The 19,533-nt window shown below is 41.0% G+C and overlaps 3 protein-coding genes across 6 annotated transcripts; 1 reads left to right on the forward strand and 2 right to left on the reverse strand.

Moving 5' to 3' along the window:
- Positions 1-178: 178 nt before the first annotated feature.
- Positions 179-2,806, forward strand: cnpy2 (canopy FGF signaling regulator 2). Its single transcript, XM_035632349.2, has 6 exons — positions 179-311; positions 481-587; positions 760-875; positions 974-1,171; positions 1,378-1,474; positions 1,570-2,806. The coding sequence occupies exons 2-6, from the start codon at positions 488-490 to the stop codon at positions 1,611-1,613; spliced, it is 555 nt and encodes a 184-aa protein (XP_035488242.1). The 5' UTR covers positions 179-311; positions 481-487; the 3' UTR covers positions 1,614-2,806.
- Positions 2,807-8,883: 6,077 nt separating this feature from the next.
- On the reverse strand, positions 8,884-12,098 carry LOC118309818 (EEF1A lysine methyltransferase 3-like). Its single transcript, XM_035632341.2, has 3 exons — positions 11,646-12,098; positions 11,442-11,553; positions 8,884-11,169 (listed from the first exon to the last, which is right to left on the reverse strand). The coding sequence occupies exons 1-3, from the start codon at positions 11,805-11,807 to the stop codon at positions 10,772-10,774; spliced, it is 672 nt and encodes a 223-aa protein (XP_035488234.1). The 5' UTR covers positions 11,808-12,098; the 3' UTR covers positions 8,884-10,771.
- A 518-nt stretch (positions 12,099-12,616) lies between these two features.
- On the reverse strand, positions 12,617-19,167 carry stx16 (syntaxin 16). 4 transcript variants are annotated; one of them, XM_035632336.2, is made up of 9 exons: positions 18,693-19,167; positions 16,597-16,608; positions 16,371-16,478; positions 16,065-16,205; positions 15,730-15,892; positions 15,508-15,596; positions 15,121-15,264; positions 14,651-14,731; positions 12,617-14,125 (listed from the first exon to the last, which is right to left on the reverse strand). In XM_035632336.2, the coding sequence occupies exons 1-9, from the start codon at positions 18,816-18,818 to the stop codon at positions 14,024-14,026; spliced, it is 966 nt and encodes a 321-aa protein (XP_035488229.1). In that variant the 5' UTR covers positions 18,819-19,167; the 3' UTR covers positions 12,617-14,023. The 4 variants fall into 4 exon arrangements, with proteins under 4 accessions (XP_035488229.1, XP_035488231.1, XP_035488232.1 ...); XM_035632338.2 differs by having other exon boundaries at positions 18,738-19,166; XM_035632339.2 differs by lacking the exon at positions 16,597-16,608 and having other exon boundaries at positions 18,738-19,167.
- Positions 19,168-19,533: the final 366 nt, after the last annotated feature.

Consider the following 19,533-nt stretch of genomic DNA (forward strand, 5'->3'; position numbering starts at 1 on the left):
TTATAGAATATTATATTTATTATAAACTCTATGTTAATATTAATCTTATATTCATATTATAGTATTATTATAAATTCTCATAATACATCCATGAGTAGTAGCTCGATCATCTCAGAAGTGAAGGAGTTACCTCGCTAATCGCATGTCCTGCTCCGCAGTACAGGCCTCCGGTCGCGCGGGGGCGCCACCTCGAGCTCGACAACATCCTGTCCAGCGCAAACCCCGTTGCCTACGTCACCACATTTCACCGAACGCGATGGAACGTTGTGGAACATTTTGAAGGAGGTGTCGAGGAACCCCGCCAGAGACAGGTAAGATGAATGACAAGTTCACCTGCTGCAGAACGCGGCGTCCTGCGGGTTCAACGTGGTCGGACCACGGAGGCGGACAGGAAGGAGTGAGACGTGGATCACAGTGGTTCCCGGCTGAACTGTGCCGGTTGACGTTGCCAGATTGTTTGATGCTGAAATCTGTGTTCAGGTGCAAAATGAGGGACGCGGCTCTCCTGCTCGCATCGTGCGTGGTGCTGGGTCTCGTCCTGGGCCCCGGACAAGCAGCCAGACAGGGACACGACATCAGATGTGGAGGTGTGTGTGTCTGTGTGTGTGTGTGTGTGTGTGTGTGCGTGCGTGCGTGCGTGCGTGTTTGTGTGTGTGTGTGTGCGTGCGCGCGTGTGCGCGCCCCCGCCTCAAGCCTCAAGCCTCTGATCAGTGCACACAGAAGAGTCCTAACCCCGGTGTGTCCTCCTCCCCCTCTCAGCCTGCAGGGCTCTGGTAGATGAGATGGAGTGGGCCATCTCCCAGATAGATCCGAAGAAAATGATCCAGACCGGATCCTTTCGGATCAACCCGGACGGCAGCCAGTCCATCAGGGAGGTGAGGGCGCAGCTGCACAACCCACTCTCTGTAGACTGCACCATTGAGCTGCTGTTGCACACAGTGGTTTGTTTCTTCATGACCTTTGTGGCCTCCAGGTTCCCCTGGCTCGCTCGGAGGGAAACCTCCTGGAGCTGATGGAGAGCGTGTGCGAGAGGATGGAGGACTACGGCGAGCACACCGATTCTTCGACCAACAGGAAATCCTACGTTAGGATCAAGTCTCGGAGCGGCGAGCCCATGGACCTCTCAGAGGCCACGCTGGATTCAAGAGTCACATCCAGTTTGAAATTTGCGGTGAGTTCAGTTTCCGGTTCAAGAAATTACAAATAATTTAGTGACAGTCACAGTTTCCTGCATTAGACAATTATCACTGGGCTGAGATGGTCTTGAATTGTACAGTATTCATGTGGAACCTTCCCCCCTACAGTTTGTGACATTGTTTACTTTACTTACTGTGAGTCGGACAGATTCTAACCATTCATTTTGACTAATTTCTCCAGTGTGAAACAATTGCTGAGCAGAATGAAGATGAAATCATTGAATTCTTCTCTCATGACACGGACAATGTTAAAGACAAACTCTGCAGCAAGAGAACAGGTAGGTTGTCGCCCTGTTACACACTTTGTTTCAGTGGATCTGGGGCACTGGCTGTATTCTAATGAGCTGTTGTCCCGTCCCCTTGTGCTCTGCAGACCTCTGTGATCACGCTCTGAAAATACCCCATGACGAACTTTGATGTCACCTCGCCATGACTGCCGTCTATCTCCTCAGCTGAAGTGGAGAAACCGAGTGCTGTAACGTTCTCAGTTGTCACTCATCACTGGTTCGCGTCATGGCAGTGCTGCAAGATGTATACAAATTCTCAAAAATTAGAACAATCACCTTGAAACAGAAAGTGTTATTCTTGTAACCATGAAGAATTTAAGGACCATTTTTTTACCTACGGACTTTCATGTCTCTTGTTTATTTAACTTAAGTTATTACAACTACACTTTCTGTTTAGGCTCTTCTCATATCTTCACCAGATAAAACTGAAACTGTGAAACCACAAAAATGAAGTGGACTTCAAGGAAGATACAGTTCTTTTTACAGGATTGTTTGTGTCTATACAGTAAGAAATCTACTTTAAGTCAAGTTTCATATTGGGGTTGAAATTTGGTCATGTGGTTCCCAAGCCCATTTTCATGCACACTGAGGAAAGTCTCTCCCAAAGTTATACAGAGGTATTTTGCAGACACTATTCACTGACAACCAACTTGTCTTTTGATGTCCAATTATGCTTTCAGTTTTGGGTCCTGCAGAGAATTTTTAATTTTAAACAAAATGTATCTAACAGTCCCTGATCACGAGAATAACACTTCAAAACACCCACAGGGACAATGAAACATAAACCATTGGATCTGATTGGGTTTCAAAGTTATTAAGTACTAATTTGTAAAAGACCTGAAATGTTGCAGAGTATGGGTTGATAGTTAAAAGTAATTATTTTCTGGAAACAGATCTGTTTTCCTCCCATAATGCCCCTTCAATACCAAAAAAAACAGAAATTGAAATAGCATAAGTTGTTTATCACTTCAGGGGCAGGCTATTGGCTTATTTTCTTTAAACACTAATAAAACCAACTGCAATCCAACTGCACTATAATATATGATTGTTTCTCTTTACTTCCTAGCATAGTTTTCTTCAATCTAAAACTAAACTTTAATGTAATTCTATTAGTCTTCTATCCATAATCTGTAATAAGTCCTGAGTAAAGAATCATTCTTAGCTGGAAAATCCTCATGCTGCTCTGTTGATGTGGAAAGTCCAGGACGTATATTTGGTATCATTAATTTTCCACTGTGTGAAAAAAAAAATGAACTTATTGTGTTCTGAACATTATCTTGAAATCTTTGTTTTTTAATATATAAATTTTGTACGTTTTCTGCATCTGTTGTGTCTTTAATCAACCAAAATATGTTTGTACAACATCAAAATGATCAATCATCAATCATCTAATTTCTGAGCTACAAGTCATAGTAACTTTAAACCATAAATCCCTTCAATCATTACTTGGTGTCATTTAATATCACATACAGTATATTCTGATGTTTGCACGCAACATACCTCTCCCACCAGGATTGTTAATGTTTAGTTAACACTAAAGGTTATAATTGTGTGTTTTGGGTTAAACCTATTTTTCTATAATTGTGACTTAGATGAAAATCAGATCACATTTTATGAATAGTTCATGCATAAATTCAGTTCATTCCAAAGGGTTCACATGCGTGTTATTGCCACTGTATGGCCTGCAATGGGCTTATATATTTTGCTGCGAAATTTCAAGACCCAAGAACGTACTTTCACGCTCAAAAGGTTCCTGACCTCTGTTGCTCTATATATTGGATTCAATGCTCTTGTTGCCTATACATAACATCCAAATTATTACAAAAAAATGAGAAACAAATAACTTTAAACAAAAAGCAGTTTCCCAAGAATTTTTAGTTTTTAATTCACAACTTTTTGAACAAATTTCATGGAGAGGAGGGGACACTCATTCACTAGCCAATACAACTTTATTGCATTTGTATTCAGAAAAATTAGACCCAAATATTGAGAAATTGAATCTAATTGTAAAACTAAGAAGTGACATCCAGTTTACAAAAGGTATTGTCGCATGGATTTTGAAGTGGTTTAAAATTTTAAACTAAATTAAATTTTAAATTTTAAAAAGTTTTAGATTAGATTTTCTTACTGTCAAATTCCTACATTTCTATGACAATGACTGCATCACCAACCAGGCAGAAAATTTAATAAAAACCATTGAATTACATTGAAAAAATGCTTTTCTCTAAAGTACAAAGCTGTTAGATGCCTAATTGAACACATAAGGCCAGTTTTCTTGTTTCTTGAGTCATGTCACCGACTCACTTTGCGTCCCTACACCTGTACAGTCTCAACCTGCGACCCTACGCCTTATTTAATGTTGCTCCATTTCCGTTACTTCCATGTCCTTAGCTGTTATATTCACCACCTCAGCGGTGCAGTCCTCACTCAGGCACAATTCTATTTTGTCCCCCTTGTCTTGCTCATCTCCCTCTTCTTCAGCTGCAGTCCCATCATTTACTTCACTACAGCAGCTTTGCTCTTTTTCAGCTGTGGGTAAATCCTCGCCACTCTTTGTTTTTCTATCTGTCACGGCTTCGGGTGGTGTTTCCACGACCTCATCATCTTCTGCAACAATAACAGTGTCTCCAGAGCTGCAGCTGCTGTTGCTGCCGCAGGATAGTGTGTCTTCTTCAGCATGTGATCTTGGCCCTTCATGACATGGATGTTGCTCTACATCCTCAACACTTCCTGTTGTAAACTCGTAACGCCCTGCCTTATTGAAGACTAATATCTCTGAGTTCATGTTTAATATCACATTTGGGCAACCCAAATCTTCCCTGATGCTCTCTGGATCCCACTGCTCGCTCACTTCCTCTTCCTCATTCTCAGAGTCGGGTGCTGTATGTTTCCTAATGCGATTTACCGCATCCCACAGGGACTTGGGATATTGGATCTCTTTGTGGGGTACGTCAAAGAAAAAGCCTTCACCTCCTACATGAGGAAGAGTGGAAGGGCTAGGAGAACAATTTGGGGCTGATTCATTGATAGAGGGAGAGGAAAGTTGAGGGGATTCTTCATAAGAGTCCAATTGAAGAGGAGGTGGGACAGTTTCTGCGACGCCAACATCAGTAGTGAAGGGATTTAGAGCTAAGCAACAGACATAATCCATTTCTGGTAGAGACGCATGCTCTGTGTTTGACTCGTGTGATGCATGTGGTGGAGAAGGAAGGGCTGGTGATGAGAGCTCATCCAAAGGTGACGGAGACACATTGCAGTCTGAGTGATAAGGTGAGGGAGAGGTAGAGTCAGACGGTTCAGTCCCAGGTTCAACGTCCTGCACAATTTCAATTCCTACTTGAGAGTCTGTAGCATTTTCTTGGGTCATCGATTGTTCCTCGTCAGTATCTGTCCGTGACGGCTCTTCAGTTGTATAATTATTCCTTTCACAAGAAACATTCTCCTCTAGGCCACGATAAAATTGTTTCTGCAAAATTGTTATTTCTTCTTGAGTTCGACTGTCAGTTGCATTTTTATTGAATATTTCACATGAATGAACTGAAAGGCCTGTATCTTCACTGGCTTCTTTTTGTGATTTCTCTTCTGTCATATAATCTTTTCCATTCAAAGCCTCCTCTTCTTGGCCATTATCGAACTGATGCTGCAAAAGTTTGACTTCTACTTGAGTTTGACCTGCTGTCATGTTTTCTTTCGATGTTGTCATTTCCAAAAGGTCTGCTGGATCCTCATTGGCTTTTTGTTGTACCTGCTCTTCAGTCATGTGACTTTCTTTTATACAAGCAATGTCTTCTGCTGGGACACATTGAAACTGTTGCTTAAAAATGTTGACATCAATAGCATTTTCTTTGGATATTTCTAGAGTCTGTTCCAAAAGGTTGGTAGGATCCCTGTCGCCTTCTTGTGCTTGTTGCTCTTCAGTGATGTTGCTGTCTTCTACACAAGCAGCATTGTCTGGTTGTTCACATTCAAGTTGCGGCTGTGACACTACTCCTTGGTCCTCAAAAGTGTCACTGATCTCATTGTTTACTACATGTGATGTTTCACTCTCCTCATGCTGATCTTCAATGCATGGCATCGCTTCTGCCATTTGATCTATTAAATCAAGAGGAGAAGGGCTGGGGGTATTACATTCATGGAGAGTGGAGCTTGAGGAGGATTTGGTCAATCCAGGGGGGAGAGGAAATGTTTGCTGTAATGGTGTGTCAGTAAGGGATGAGGTCTCGGAACAAGGAGCAAGGATTTCAGCTGTATCAAATACAGCCAAATGAGGATCAAGACCTTCCACTGTGGCTAACTGTGAGGCCAATGAGAGAGAAGTCACAGAGTATGAAAGCAAAGAAGAATCAGAGAGGTCTTTGCATGGACTAAAACACTGAATGGGATGTTGTGTTTCATTTTCAGGCTGGTTTTCTTCTGGACTTTGCTCAGTTGTACTCTCTTCACAAGTTACAGTGTCCTCAGCCATTTTGGTTTCCTGTGACGTATTGTTGTGTCTGTCGAGTTGGAGGTCAGTGTCCTTCTCTTCACACGTATTAGACAGTTGCTCCTGAGGTGCTGCAAGATGCTCATCTTCATTTTGCACCTGATCCTCAGCATCATCACTCTCTTGTAAATGCACATCATCCTCACTTTGACCAATTTCTAAGTGATTCTGGGACCTTTCCTTCTCCGTTGTGTCCTCTGAGAGTTGTTCAGTTGCATCACAAAGTGTCATTGGAGAAGGTTCAACCTCTGCATCCCATTTCTCAACACACGTGTCAAAGATTGATGTATCATCTTTAGGATGTTGCTCAGTGACACATTCATGTTGAGGGATACCTAGGATTCTTTCAGCGCGCCCTTCCGACGTTTCCCTATCGGAAATGGAAGATGAAGGCATGCACGGGACAGAGATATCACAACCTCTTCCAGGTGCTGTTTTCTCCCCAAAATCTTGTTCAGTTTCAGGACTGTCATTTATCTGAAAGGGGTTTGTTTCTGTATTTTGAGTCACATCCTGATTCAGCTGACTGTTTAATTCAGAAGAGGTGCTTGACTGGATATCAAGTGGACTGTCTTCAGTGTGTCTTGTGGAGCCTAAATGGTGAACATGATCTTTCTTTGGTGATGGAATCAGTTCCATTTTGACAACAACACATGTTGTGTCAATGACCAGTAGACCCTCACTGTCCTCAGATTGTGCGTCTTTCTTGATGTCTAGTCTTCTTACTTCAACGTTGATTGGATGAATTGTAGCACACTCTTCTTCGTTGTGTGGACCAACTGATTCTACTTCCTCACTTTTGACTTTCAAAAATGTTGATGCACTTTCAGTGTCAGCCCTGCTTGTGAAACTTGGCTCCCTCCACAAAGGATATTTGACTGACTGCGGCTGTAAAACCTGTCTCCCAAATGGAGAATTTGCATCGTTTAAATTTGTTTTTTCTGGGGACACAACTCCCGTGTCTGTCTTTTTTGATAGACCATCTCCAAGCATCTCACTTTCTGAGCCGGTTGGTGTCTTCTTCTGTTTGGCATTGACTTTCTTTGCATCAGAAGTGTTTGCCTGCTCTGTGAGTGTTGGCGCTCTGAAGTCTACTTCATCTGCAAGCTTTTGTGTGTGACCGTTGTCACCATTGTCCATTGAACCTTTAGAAACCTCTTCAAATTCTATGCTTTGAATGTTTGCTTGGGAAGTGAAAAGTGGCAAGGATGGGGTTTCTGTGTCAGCTATTCGGGACACCAGGCAGAATATGGTCATTCCACCTGTCTTTTTATTTAATCTGAACTTTCTTCCTTCAATGATCTTCGAGGACGTTTGCTCATTAATCTTTGTATTCTGAACTGCTTGTATCAATTGTGTCTGTTGGAGAGACAACATGCTCTCCTGTTGAATGTGTGTTTTCTGGACTCTGATAGGACTGCCTCCCTGTAAGGCATCTGGTCCTGGTGCTCTGTGCTTGGATCCTTCCAGCTCTGCACAGCTTGTATTCCCATCTGGTTTTGTGATGTACTCTTTCTCTACCTCCCTCTTACCCTGCAAATCTACCGCAGCGATCTGCTGTCTGAGTGTGGGCTGTGACCAGTAAGTTGGTCTCTTTCCTTCCTGCTCACATCTCATGTCACAATGTTGCATTACAGGTGTGCTTTTATGTGGGCTGTTATAGGGAGGAGGAGCAATATAGCCAGGAGGTTGGCTGAACAACCTCCTTTGGTAGCCTGCCTTTTCTTTAATGTCCAACATGTGGCTTGTGTCAGGGGCAGGAGCTTGTATTGGATAATGAGTCATTGTTTGCTGTCTGCCCCCTCTATCCCACACTCCTGATTCTCTGATACTGGCAGATTTTCTGACTTGTTGCAGTCCTGCCGCCTGAGGTTCTGTCCCACTCCTGCTGTCCCTCTCTGGGGCCCTGCTGCTCTCCAACGGGCCATGAGATGTGCCTCTCAACTCTGCCTCTCTTTGTCTCCTTCTCGGAAGTGAGTGGCTGTACCGAGCTGCCCAAGCCTCTAGCTCCCGGTAGCTGCTCTCGCTCCTCTTAGTGGCCATTTCCCTGCTGGAGCGAACAGGATTAGAGGGCTCCCACCTCCTCTGCCATCCCTCCCTCAGAAATCCTCTCTCGTATTCCCTCGCTGCTTGTTGAGCTGCTGTCCACTCCCTGCCTCTGACTTCATGTTGCTGATACTCTCTCAGGTCCTGGTGCTGCTGAGCATGGCGATCCAGAATAAAAGGAAAGTGGGAAGAAGTTGGGGCAGATAGCTCTGGGTCCGTCCAGGTGGTGTAGTCCTGTAGAGCCCCTCCTGTTCTCGATCCTGGTACTGTCCAGTAACTAGACTCCCTGCCTTGAGCCTGCTGCTCTCCATAGTAAAACGGAAAATGGGTTGTCTGATGTCTGTCATGATAGCTGTGGGTAAAATGGTGGGGAAATATGGGCATTTATTCAAATGGGTCAAATTTGTAATTTCAGCTCACTTTAATGAAATGCTGTTGAAGAAAATCTTTCCATGACAAGTGGTTGCTTTTATGACCTGACCTTGTGCTTCTGTATATTTAACAAGTGAACATCTACTTACTTATCGAAAAAATCAACAGTTCAGATAATAATAACAGCAACGTGGAATAGTAAAGATTAATCAAAGGTTAGTGCATCACCAAGTACATAGGCAGCTTAACATTCTGTTGGGCAACTATTCAATTATCAAATATGTGTGTATCAGTTTTCATAGCTCCAGACTCACTTATGTGCACAATTTCTCCCAGGAACTGTACCAAATTTGGCATGTAGAGGAAATTGTCCCTGATGCTCAGGCCAGAACTCCATCATTTGGTGTGAAACAAAGATCTGAAAACATGTTTAATGATTTAAAGATTATTTTATATTTAAATGAAAAGATCTAAAAACAAATGTAAATAATGAATCATATTGTATATCAACATTTAATGTGACATGGAATTACTAGATAAAGACAGTTTTAATAAAAAAAGTAACACAAATTAGATTAATAGATATTAAATGCATAAATAAAGTCATAGATGCACACATACCTTTTATCTACTATTTTCAGATTATTGTCCTTAGTGCTCATGTGGGGACATGAGGTCTAATGAAGTCCAACCTGACAAAGGTTTAAAAGGATCATGGTTTTTATCCCCCACCCACCTCTCTCACACACACACACACACACACACACACACACACACACACACAAAGTTACAAAGCCCATCCTCCTTTCATTGAGCCAACACGCCCAGTTAAAATATCACAGAGGAATTTTTTCATCAGGTTTTTATAAATTCCATCTCAAAAATTCCACCCTTACCCCCTGAAGTGGAGGGTAATGGTAATCAGAATTTTGTTAAAACATGCATAAACTAACATGGGCAGTCAAAATCTAACAAGCAGTGGGGAAAAAAAACTGTTTGTTATATGTTGTTGCCAGTTTGCCAGTTGAGTTTTGTGACAATTTAAAAAAAATAATTTTGTCAGATAGAAAGAAGTTGATTGGGATTCCATGTATCTTTTTTTGTCAGATTGATAAAGATAAAATGATATTACACACCTAAGTCACATACCTGCACCAACTACTTTTGATCAAAAATTAAATAACAGATAAAACTACAAAACACTTCAAGTGTACAATTAATATTTAAAGTCAAAACTAAAGTTCCTTGGATGTTGTCTCATCAATCAAAAGGGAACTCTGGTCAACTTCAATGCCATTGTTCTGCACTGTGCATGACACGCGTGGGAGATGCCGGGTGTGATGGCAGAGCAGACTCTGCCTGGAGATAGGGATCTGTTGTTTTGTCGGCTGAATTGTAGCAGAGGGAGAGACGGGCAGCGAACGATTTGTCTCCCTTTCTTTGAAACTCCCCAGCGTAACAAACAGGCTTTTCTTTTCTGAACAGAAAGTCAGTACATCAGCAGAGAGCAGGAGAGAGGGGATGAAGTTCGTACAGACAGCAGGCTGCAGGGACGACAATGTGTTGATGTTGACAGAATAGTTGGAAGGGATGTGATGAACTTTGTTTTCGGCTTTATGCATCTCAATACAAAAATAGCATTTTTCTAAAATATTAATGACCCCAAAACATATGTCAAGTGTATATTATTATATTAAATGAAGATTTTCTTTTCAATGACAAGGATCGAATAAATTAAAATTGGAAAAATTTAAGGAAACCCATCAAGAATGGTGTCTTCTGTGAACCTGCGTGTTGACAACAATGAATATCTAGACAAGTGATAACATGAAAGACTGAAAATCTCTAGTCAGGTGATCATTCTTAGACTGCAGCCTGTATCTGCAGGAGAGAAGCTGCAACTGTACATTGAAAAATAACTTGACAAATCTGTAGTGTTCGTAATATGCAGCACTGAACTGAGTCGCATCATTTTCTAGAGAAGTGTTGTTGAACATTTTGTTATTTTGGCATTGCCCAGCCAAAATCAAAAACATCAAAAAAAATCATCAGAAAACTAATAATTACAATGGACACATTTGATTTTTTCAAAACATATATTGAGGAACATTTCCTTGGATATTACAGATTTGGGAAGTAACTCTTTCTATTTTTCGTAATACCCAAATAAATATGTATATATATGTATATAAACAATCAAATTGTCAGTTCAGTAAAAATGTACTGTGAAACCAATACTGTGGTTGACCTGCTCTTTCTGGCAGCTTCATTTTGCAGAATGTCTTTGCTATATTTAAAAAAATATATATCCAAGAAAACAGAGCCATAACATGATTCACTTCAGTAACTGATCTGAGTCCCAGGCCAGTCGATGCCTGTCCCTGCTTTCACAGATCTGTTCTTAGTGATGCCCTGTAGATATTAATGTTTTGTCTCTCATCACGGTGCAAAAGCTCCACATTGAATCTGTTCGGCAGACGCTCCTTGAAGAAAACCGGAGTCTCGTGCTCTTTGCGCATCTTGGACGAGAGATAAACCACGGCTCCGTTCTTGCACAGGTGAGCAAGAGTCTCCACCAGCAGCGGGTACGTCTCGGGGAGGTAAATTATATCCGCGCACAACACCAGGTCCCAGTCAGACGGAAAGTTCATGTGGTCCTCACCCCAGGACAGAGGGAGGACGGTGGGAGGAGGAGAGGGCCAACCACTGGACGGCATGTTGGCCGAGACGTTGGCCTGAAGCTGCGGCAGGGCCAGAGGAAGGTCAGTGAGGGTCACGGCTGCACCTGGAAGGACATGGACATTTAATTCCAACTCGGGATCACAGGAGAGTAAAGGCATTTTATACACACACTGCAAAAAAATACCAAGGCCACGTGTATTCAGGTACTGTACACTTGTAACATGTTGGCACATGACTGACGGTGATGAACTACATGACCGTCTGAAGGAGGAACCCGAGTCATCACTGGGACACATGGTCATGAAGGTATGGTTTTCACACGTGAGTGAAGGTTCAGGAGGATCTGACACTGTCCCTTTGAATCATGAACATTACCGAGGCGTGCTGCCAAAATGCCGACCACTCCGGTCCCTGCTCCCAGCTCCAAGATGCGCTTCCCCCTCAGCTCCACACACTGCTCCTCGAAGTAACGACACATCTGTAACGCCTGTCTCACACACACACACACACACACACACACTTAGTGGTATGTAGATATATATTTGATTGTATTTTATTTTGTAGCGAGTGACTCCTCACAGCTTCCCAGACCGGGGCCGCCACGCCGAGGTTGGCGCCGAACACCTGTCTTATCTTCAGCTCCTGACCGACCAGCGTGTACAGGTTGTCTTGGGAAAATGTTTCCGCGAACAGACAGTGGTCCGCGGGAAACGGGTCGTCTTCGTCCCCGACACAAGTCATGGTTGGTCGTCGGTGGTGAATCGCATCGTGTCGTTTGTCGTGTTCCCAGTGTGAAGCTCGCTGGGTTCACATCGGCGGCTCGTCTTCCAGGTCAGCTGACGCGTGAGCCGACTGGCGTCCCGGTCACACAGTTAGCTATACAGTTGTTATCAATTGGCTTGGTTCTGCTTTTTGGTTTCAGCCTGCACTTAGTGCCGAGCACAGACTTAGAGAAAGAGAGTTATGAATATTATCATTTCACTTCACTCAATATGTTTTGCAACTATAGAGCTCTTATTTTGAAATGTAATACAACCGCACTTAGTTTCCGGGTCAGACAGCCAGTCCTGAAGAGTGTTACTCTGACGTCATCACAAGTGTTTTACTATAGTCTTAAACGTCATTCATATGGAGTAGAGATATATAATGCTCTGATTATACTAAATATTGCTGGTGTTGTTTTTTTTAGTTTTTGTTATACATCAGTCTCTGCTCTCATTTAAATAATGGGTGATCTCATGTTGATTCACTCAGGGAATTTTTTTTTCATTTGTTTTCTAATTGTTTTCGTTAAACCAATGGTCAACTAACCAATTACATTTCAATTTAAATACAGGAAACAGGATGTTCACGTTAGAAATAACAACCATCATGTTTGACATATTTGCTTGAAAAACAACTTCGTGAAAAATAGTGATGTTTCTCAGAATACTAAGAAGTGACTTGGAGCTGATACACTCCATCTTTTAACAGCAAAATCACATATTTTCAGTCAGATGGGTAAGCTAATTGCTTCTCTGTATTAATGGTGAAATTCAAAAGACAAAAAACACAATGTTTCAGGTTTATTAAAAAAAAAAAAAAAAAAAAAAGGGAAAAAAAGCTTCTGTCTCTTTCGTTTGGAAAAACAAAACTTCAGTAGAGTACCACGAGGATATTAACATTTTTTCACACAACTTCACATCAATGACAAAGATGATTTAACAGGGGTATAAACCGTAGCATACAGATGTCAAATAAAGCTCTTTAGCATTTCATCTTATCAGTCTTCATAAAACACACGTTTCCAAGAAAGCCAAACAAATGTAATGTGAGAAAAATATAAACAACCTCATCATGCTGTCTTCATGTGTCGGCTAGTGTTGGACCACAGAACAGTTTGCTCAGTGAAGTGGACAATAACTGTTGGCTTCAGACTTCACATACACTTTACTCAATATACAGTCATTGTGCCTGGAACCGAACACCTCTTAACCTCAGGATTATTTCAAGCTATTAAAAATAAATAAGTCAATATTTCTTTTCATTATACAGATGCCAGTAGTAATACATCCCTAACACCCCTCCCCTCCCCCCAGGCCTCAATATGTGCAAACTGCAAGTTTTAAAAAGGTAGCACTTAATGCAAGGACCATGAAAAACAAAACAAAAAAAGTATAAAGTGTTTACAATGAGCACTTGATGCCAAGTACAGCAGGGTTGATCTTAAGATTGAAGATACTCGTGGCTGCATAGACCTTCCTCAGGCCGACAGTGGAGTAACAAGGACCTCAGTACTCCGTATAATTATAATTATAATTAAAGGGATTTAAAAAATAAAAATGGTGGTCATTAAACCAAAAGGAATATTTTTTGGTTCTGAATGACTATTCTTATCATATCTGGTGCTGCCTTAACACAAAGGTTACGTAAAATGCAGAGATGAAAATGATTTTCCTTAAAATAAGATCTACTGCATGTTTCTCTTTCACATACATTCATTCTTTTCATACACCCCTCACAGAAACAACATGTTTTCAATGATATTGAACAGAAATGATGCATCCTCTTCACGCAAGATCACAATTCATGCTTTCAGTTTAAGCAGAGAACACTGCCTTAAAACTCAACATTGACAGTCCATTTTTTTGCAGCACAAACTTGATGTTTTTGTTTTTCTGAAGAAGAGATACATCAATGTGGTTGGGTTTGACAAATCTTGGTCAGAGAGCATTGGAGCGAGCCACTTGATACAATGGCCATGGCTCAAACAAAATGTTGATTGTTTCATTCATGAAAATGGACCACAAAAAATATTTCCACTTAACCATAAGTGCATCTGCAAAAAGACGTGAAATTCCTCTTGTCGCGTCTCGGTGGGTTTGGAAGGCAGTCAAGCTTTGTTTGGAGTAAAACCAAGTCCACACAGATGCACGACATACACCCACACAGAAGACAAACACCAGAGGAATGCATGACTAAAACTTTGTTCCAAAAAGAATTATAATTAGAACAATGACTATGATGAAGAGGATCAAAATGACCAGCATCTTTCTGTTTTTCTTCTGATACTGCTCCGCCTGCAAGGAAAATGAAAAAAAAGTCAACTATGAAGTATTTCAGTTGTATTTAGTTTCATGTGAGGATTACGAGCAGCAGTTTATGTATTTAACAACAACGGTTTGTAGACATGGTCACTGATAGGATATAATAATAGTAATCTCTTTAGCCTGCTGAAAGTTGCCCCTCTGTGGTCGTAAGCAATTATTAGCACAAACCCTCTGAATGCTTTTGATTTTGTCTTTATATACCACATTACATTTTTTTTTACCATTCCAATGTTTGGTATCCCTTTCTTCAGCACATTGCCTATATGACCAGACAATTAATTTCTCACTTTCACATAATACAGAATATCAACATATTGGACCCAAAAACACACATCCCGATGGTGTGATTGTAGACTCAATTTAATATATTCATTCCTTAACACGAACCTGCACCGTACATTGTAATGAAAATCACCTAAAAATAAAATAAAAAAGAGAGGGTAAAGTAACAGATAAAGCACACATGTACAGTAGGCATGAGCATTTTTTGTTTACCTTTTGTAACTGTTTCAATCCATCGTCTGTTTTAACACAAGCCTGCTCCACATTGAAGTCAATCCGGTCAAGAACGGTGCCCTGGAAGAGAAACAGGAGGATGTTATTAGTGGAGGATATTTTTCATTAATCTTTCTGAGTAAAAAAGTAGTAAAAGTATCAAGTAATAAAGTAATAAAAGTATTAGTTGTATCGTGTAATACTAAAACACATTTGTGACTTGAAGGCAGTTAATAAAAAGTGTTTAGCCCTTCACAGCTACTTAAAAAACATGAATTCTCACTTGTAAGAAAAAACAAATGAAATGAAATATGTTAATATGTTGAATGATTTACATTTCAGAAGTCATCTGAACATCTCGCTGACTACATATCTGAGAGGACCGAAAAATAATTTCTCTGGTTTCTTTTATTTTGGTGAATGGACCATTATCTAATTCAGTGTCATAATCTCATTGTAGCTTTAAATACCTGTTCAACCACCATTCCAGCTAAGTCCCGGAAAATCTCATTCAGATCGGAGATGGACTGCACTATTTGTCGGATCTCCTTCTCTCGTTCTTCAACCATGACTGTGTTCTGCTCCACCAGCATCAGCTGGTCATCTGTGAATCCCTGAAATAGAAGAAAGGAATGAATGAGGATACAATGAATATTCCCAATTTAACACCACATGTAGTCACAACCTGAATATTAGAAAAAAACAACAACCATTCAGTCAGTTTTATTCCCTGAGACATTCACTGTGTCTTTTAGTAGTATAATCATGTTTGTACTGAAGATTAGAACATGTTATATTTCTGTTTCTACTGTACAGTGTACACAGAAAAAATGAAAAATGCCACATAAGCAACTCACCTTGTCGTACAGGGCTAAATCTTCATCCTCCTCCATTAAGGGTCCCGAGTCAAAAAAGTGCTTCGATCTCTCCTCACGATTCTTCATACCTGGCAGACAAAGCAATTACACAAGAGTTATAATATTAGATATGAACCCCCTGACAATACTCCAAACACAAGAGTAGAGACAGCAAGGAATGAGGATTTAGTGAAGACCAAGTCCCTCAGAGTGAGTCCTTACGTTTTAGGTAGCTGGACTGTGTGTGCCTAAAGTTAGTGGAAAGGTCCTGCAGACTCTGTGCCAGAGACGACACCACGTTTCTCAATAGTCTCTCCTCCTGCTCGGTGCAGTGGCCACAGCGAGTCTGCAAACCCGTCACAGCTCGCTGGCACCGGTGAAACATCTGCGGTGGACACAACATTAGTTGTAAAAATGTAAAATATTTTGTTTAAACTCAAGTAGTATTCTCAAAATACTACTTGAGTTAGTGTTTCTAATTTTTAAAATGATGTTCACTTTTTAAATCTAAATATTGTGCGGCATCTCAATTACTAAACTGAAAAAAGGGAATTTACCTGTGTGATCTCCTGGGTTGTGATTTCTATTGCATGCTCTTCTTCACTACTGTCGTCCAGTGTGGGACGATTCATATGCTTGTCGTGAAGTAAGGCCAGTTCCTTCATCTTCTGCCGAACCCGTGTGATTTCATATTGGATCTGAAAGGCAAATACCTTATTATGTTCACAAACTACTGGAGACTGAAGACTTCTACTTGCCAAGTGTATTTATTTATTCATTGCATGTTTATTTACAAAAATATTATAATAGTTCACAATATACACTGGTGTATCTACATATATATGTTCCCATTTCAATTTTACCTCATCAATTCCCTCTACCCATTTGGGGGGCAGTTTCTTGGTGACTCCGATGGCAGCTTCAGGGTCCAGACTAATTCCGGACACCAAGGCCATTCGATCATCAGCCAACTTAAAAACACAAACAAATCACCTAATTAAAACGTTTTATAATACCACAAAGCAACACAATGACAGTGGTGTACCATTGCATGAGTCTAAATTCTACCAGGAAGGGAAACAGCAGTACCTCATCAAGCTCCTAATGTGATTGGCAGAGAGCAGAGTGGTCCCATCCAATACAGAGCAAGGAAAGGGAGAGAAAGAGAGAAGGAACAGAAAGTGAGCCCTGGAAAATCAGCAGTAAATACCCCAAAAGTGTGTTTGCATCCACTCCAACCAACAACTTAATTACTTTGAGGTGAAAATTATTGAAATGTCAGACACATCAATGGCCAAGTTAACAAAGAGCTAAAGCAGTTTTTATAAATGTGAAATGATGATGTACACACAGAGCTAAAGTATAAAAATAAAAAAATAGCATCCATCCAATAAGGGTACCACCGCATGAGCAGAGGGAGTCCAACTGTCTAAAGCCTAATTTCCTCGATGACTGCTGTTGTTCTGAAGGAAAAATAAAGGGGACTAACTGAGTAATATACAAGTAATGTCTGTTTTTTTACAGACAGTTTATTAATGGTCTGTCTGAAAGAACACAACTGCTGCACTCTCAGGTATGAATCAACCTTCACAAAATGTTTCCAACTCTGGAAGACCACTGTCTTACTGGGAGGCTACTTGCTGATATACTTGATGGTCCTGAGGTAAACCCAGCACATCACTCTAGTACACACACTACCATACACAGCATTAACAGAGAGTGTGCGTCAAGAACCACAACAATCTAAAGGTTTGGTGGGGCTGATTCGTCTGTTTCATTTGAAAGATCGGTCACAAGGAACAGCAAACAAAACATTCATTGTTAGGAGAAGAACTTCTCACCCTGCTCAGCAGCTGAAATTCAGTGGCATATTTTGGGAAATGCAAACCCCTTGCATCACCACCATCATATTCATGTCTCTGTGTGTACGGGGCTGGCAAGAATGAATCTAAAAATTTCGAGTACAGTGACACATTGTTGACTGACCTTGATACCTGATTATTTCTAATATAAACCTAAATGTTTTCCCAAAACCTGATGAGGAGCCTTTAAGTTTCTCTTAATGGCTCCATTAGAGATACGCCAAACACAAATATCATCAGTATTTGCAGATGACTTGCGTTTTTTTTCAGGATTAAAAACATATTCTGTCTATTTCCATTTTTGTTGCCTTGACAGCCGTCAAACTTTTATGTAATTACAAATGCTAACCAGCTGCATTCTAGTGTAGGGTTGGGCGAGACGTCTCTAGATATGTCTGTGGATAAACTGGCCAGGGTTACCTGGAGTGTTGGAAATTGGCGGATGAGCCACACCTCAATCAAAGACTCTTCTCCTTCAGCTAACATCATCATTACTACCCGTTTATCAAATAAATAGTAAGATGTCATGTAAAAAGCATGTTAAAGGGGCAGTATGAGATGCTGAAGCAAAACAAAAATTTCACCAGAATTTAATTCTCCAAAACAGGGCTCCCCTGTCAAGAAAACTGATTTTCAAGAACATGTAACAAATGGCCACAATATATAATTAGTAATACAATTGCATATATTATGATATAGTGGTTTATATATTTTTTTCATCAACTAATATTAAGATAAGATAAAATAAAAGAATCCTTTATTGGGGGAAAATGAGGGTATTACTGCAGATCAGAGACAGAATAAGAACAGAATAAGAATAGAATAAATAGAATAACAATAATATTTATGGGAAAAAATAAAATAGAACTATTCTAGTGGAACGATCTCAGCCACAATCTCGACTGGGTCAAAACACGATGGAGAACACAAAATACTTTTGCTTATTAGAAGTGAGGAGAATGATGTGATCATAAAAACATGCTTTAACTTACCCAAAACCCCACACACACACAAAAAGTTACACTGTATATTATACATCTGTACTTCTTACTCATATATAAGTGGTGCAGACTTTAATTGAACTAGTTTGACCTCCACTGTTTACATGAAGCCACTGAAGATATAAAAACATGGCTGCACCCCCTCCCTCCTCCTCCTCCATCACCTCCCTCAGTCCTGGGGTGAAAGGACGCGGCACACTAACACAACGTCGAGCAGAATAGCTAGCAGCTAGTGGCACACACCTGTACCTAGCTAACAGCTCTCACTGACTGGCTACATGCAAACACACAGTAAAATGTCAAAACGATGCAGACCACTCACCGCAGCATTGCTACGTGTACTCAGACGCGGCTCGTATGTACTCACTTGCTCAGCCAATATTTGCCGGTTTTGGATTGCATTGTTCCGCATTAACAAGAAGGCATCGGTCAGACGCCGAGTGGCCATGACTGCCTCGCCTGATATCTAAGTTAACTGTGGACAAGGGATCGGGGGATGGTTTATTCGATTTATGTCCACAGCCGCCGAGCCGCTGCTAACGCACCGCTAGCTTTAGCTTCGCCTGCGATGAATGCTAAGGAAAACTCGCAATACAAGCGTCTATAGCGGACGGCAGACAACCTTAAGCATATTCATCTGCTACGCATCTCTGTGACTTGAGTTAACAGGAAGAAACATGGCCGCGAGTGTCTTTCTAAGTCTGAATTTGGCGTCAGATTGGAAAAATGCTGCTCCGTTTTAGAAAGCTCCGGAAGAAGCCAAGCGTAAACACCTGCGTCAACCACTTCTTCTTCTACTATTTAATTTCGGCTGTCATCTGTAACCGAGGCGCATTACCGCTACCTAGTGCCAGAGATGACCGTGGAGGCAGTGTGGATGGATTGATAGATAGATAGATGGATGGATTGCTGGATAGATAGATAGATAGATAGATAGATAAATGGATGGATGGATGGATAGATAGATAGATAGATAGATAGATAGATAGATAGATAGATAGATAGATAGATAGATAGATAGATAGATAGATGGATGGATGGACGGACGGACGGGGACGGACGGACAGACGGATGGATAGATGGATGGATGGATGGATAGATAGATAGATAGATAGATAGATAGATAGATAGATAGATAGACAGACAGACAGACAGACAGATAG

The sequence above is a fragment of the Scophthalmus maximus genome, chromosome 6, assembly GCF_022379125.1.
Source record: "Scophthalmus maximus strain ysfricsl-2021 chromosome 6, ASM2237912v1, whole genome shotgun sequence".
Taxonomy (NCBI): Eukaryota; Metazoa; Chordata; class Actinopteri; order Pleuronectiformes; family Scophthalmidae; genus Scophthalmus; species Scophthalmus maximus.

Excerpts from the sequence above, each read along its gene's own strand:
- cnpy2 (XM_035632349.2), top strand. The coding sequence starts at position 488 with ATGAGGGACGCGGCTCTCCTGCTCGCATCGTGCGTGGTGCTGGGTCTC. Across the intron at positions 876-973 it reads GCAGCCAGTCCATCAGGGAG|GTTCCCCTGGCTCGCTCGGA; the intron begins GTGAGGGCGCAG and ends TGTGGCCTCCAG. Across the intron at positions 1,475-1,569 it reads ACTCTGCAGCAAGAGAACAG|ACCTCTGTGATCACGCTCTG; the intron begins GTAGGTTGTCGC and ends TGTGCTCTGCAG.
- LOC118309818 (XM_035632341.2), bottom strand. The coding sequence starts at position 11,807 with ATGACTTGTGTCGGGGACGAAGACGACCCGTTTCCCGCGGACCACTGT. Across the intron at positions 11,554-11,645 it reads CGGCCCCGGTCTGGGAAGCT|GCGTTACAGATGTGTCGTTA; the intron begins GTGAGGAGTCAC and ends TGTGTGAGACAG. Across the intron at positions 11,170-11,441 it reads CATTTTGGCAGCACGCCTCG|GTGCAGCCGTGACCCTCACT; the intron begins GTAATGTTCATG and ends ATGTCCTTCCAG.
- stx16 (XM_035632336.2), bottom strand. The coding sequence starts at position 18,818 with ATGGCCACTCGGCGTCTGACCGATGCCTTCTTGTTAATGCGGAACAAT. Across the intron at positions 16,206-16,370 it reads GGGTAGAGGGAATTGATGAG|ATCCAATATGAAATCACACG; the intron begins GTAAAATTGAAA and ends TTTGCCTTTCAG. Across the intron at positions 15,265-15,507 it reads ATTTAGCCCTGTACGACAAG|GGATTCACAGATGACCAGCT; the intron begins GTGAGTTGCTTA and ends CTTCTATTTCAG.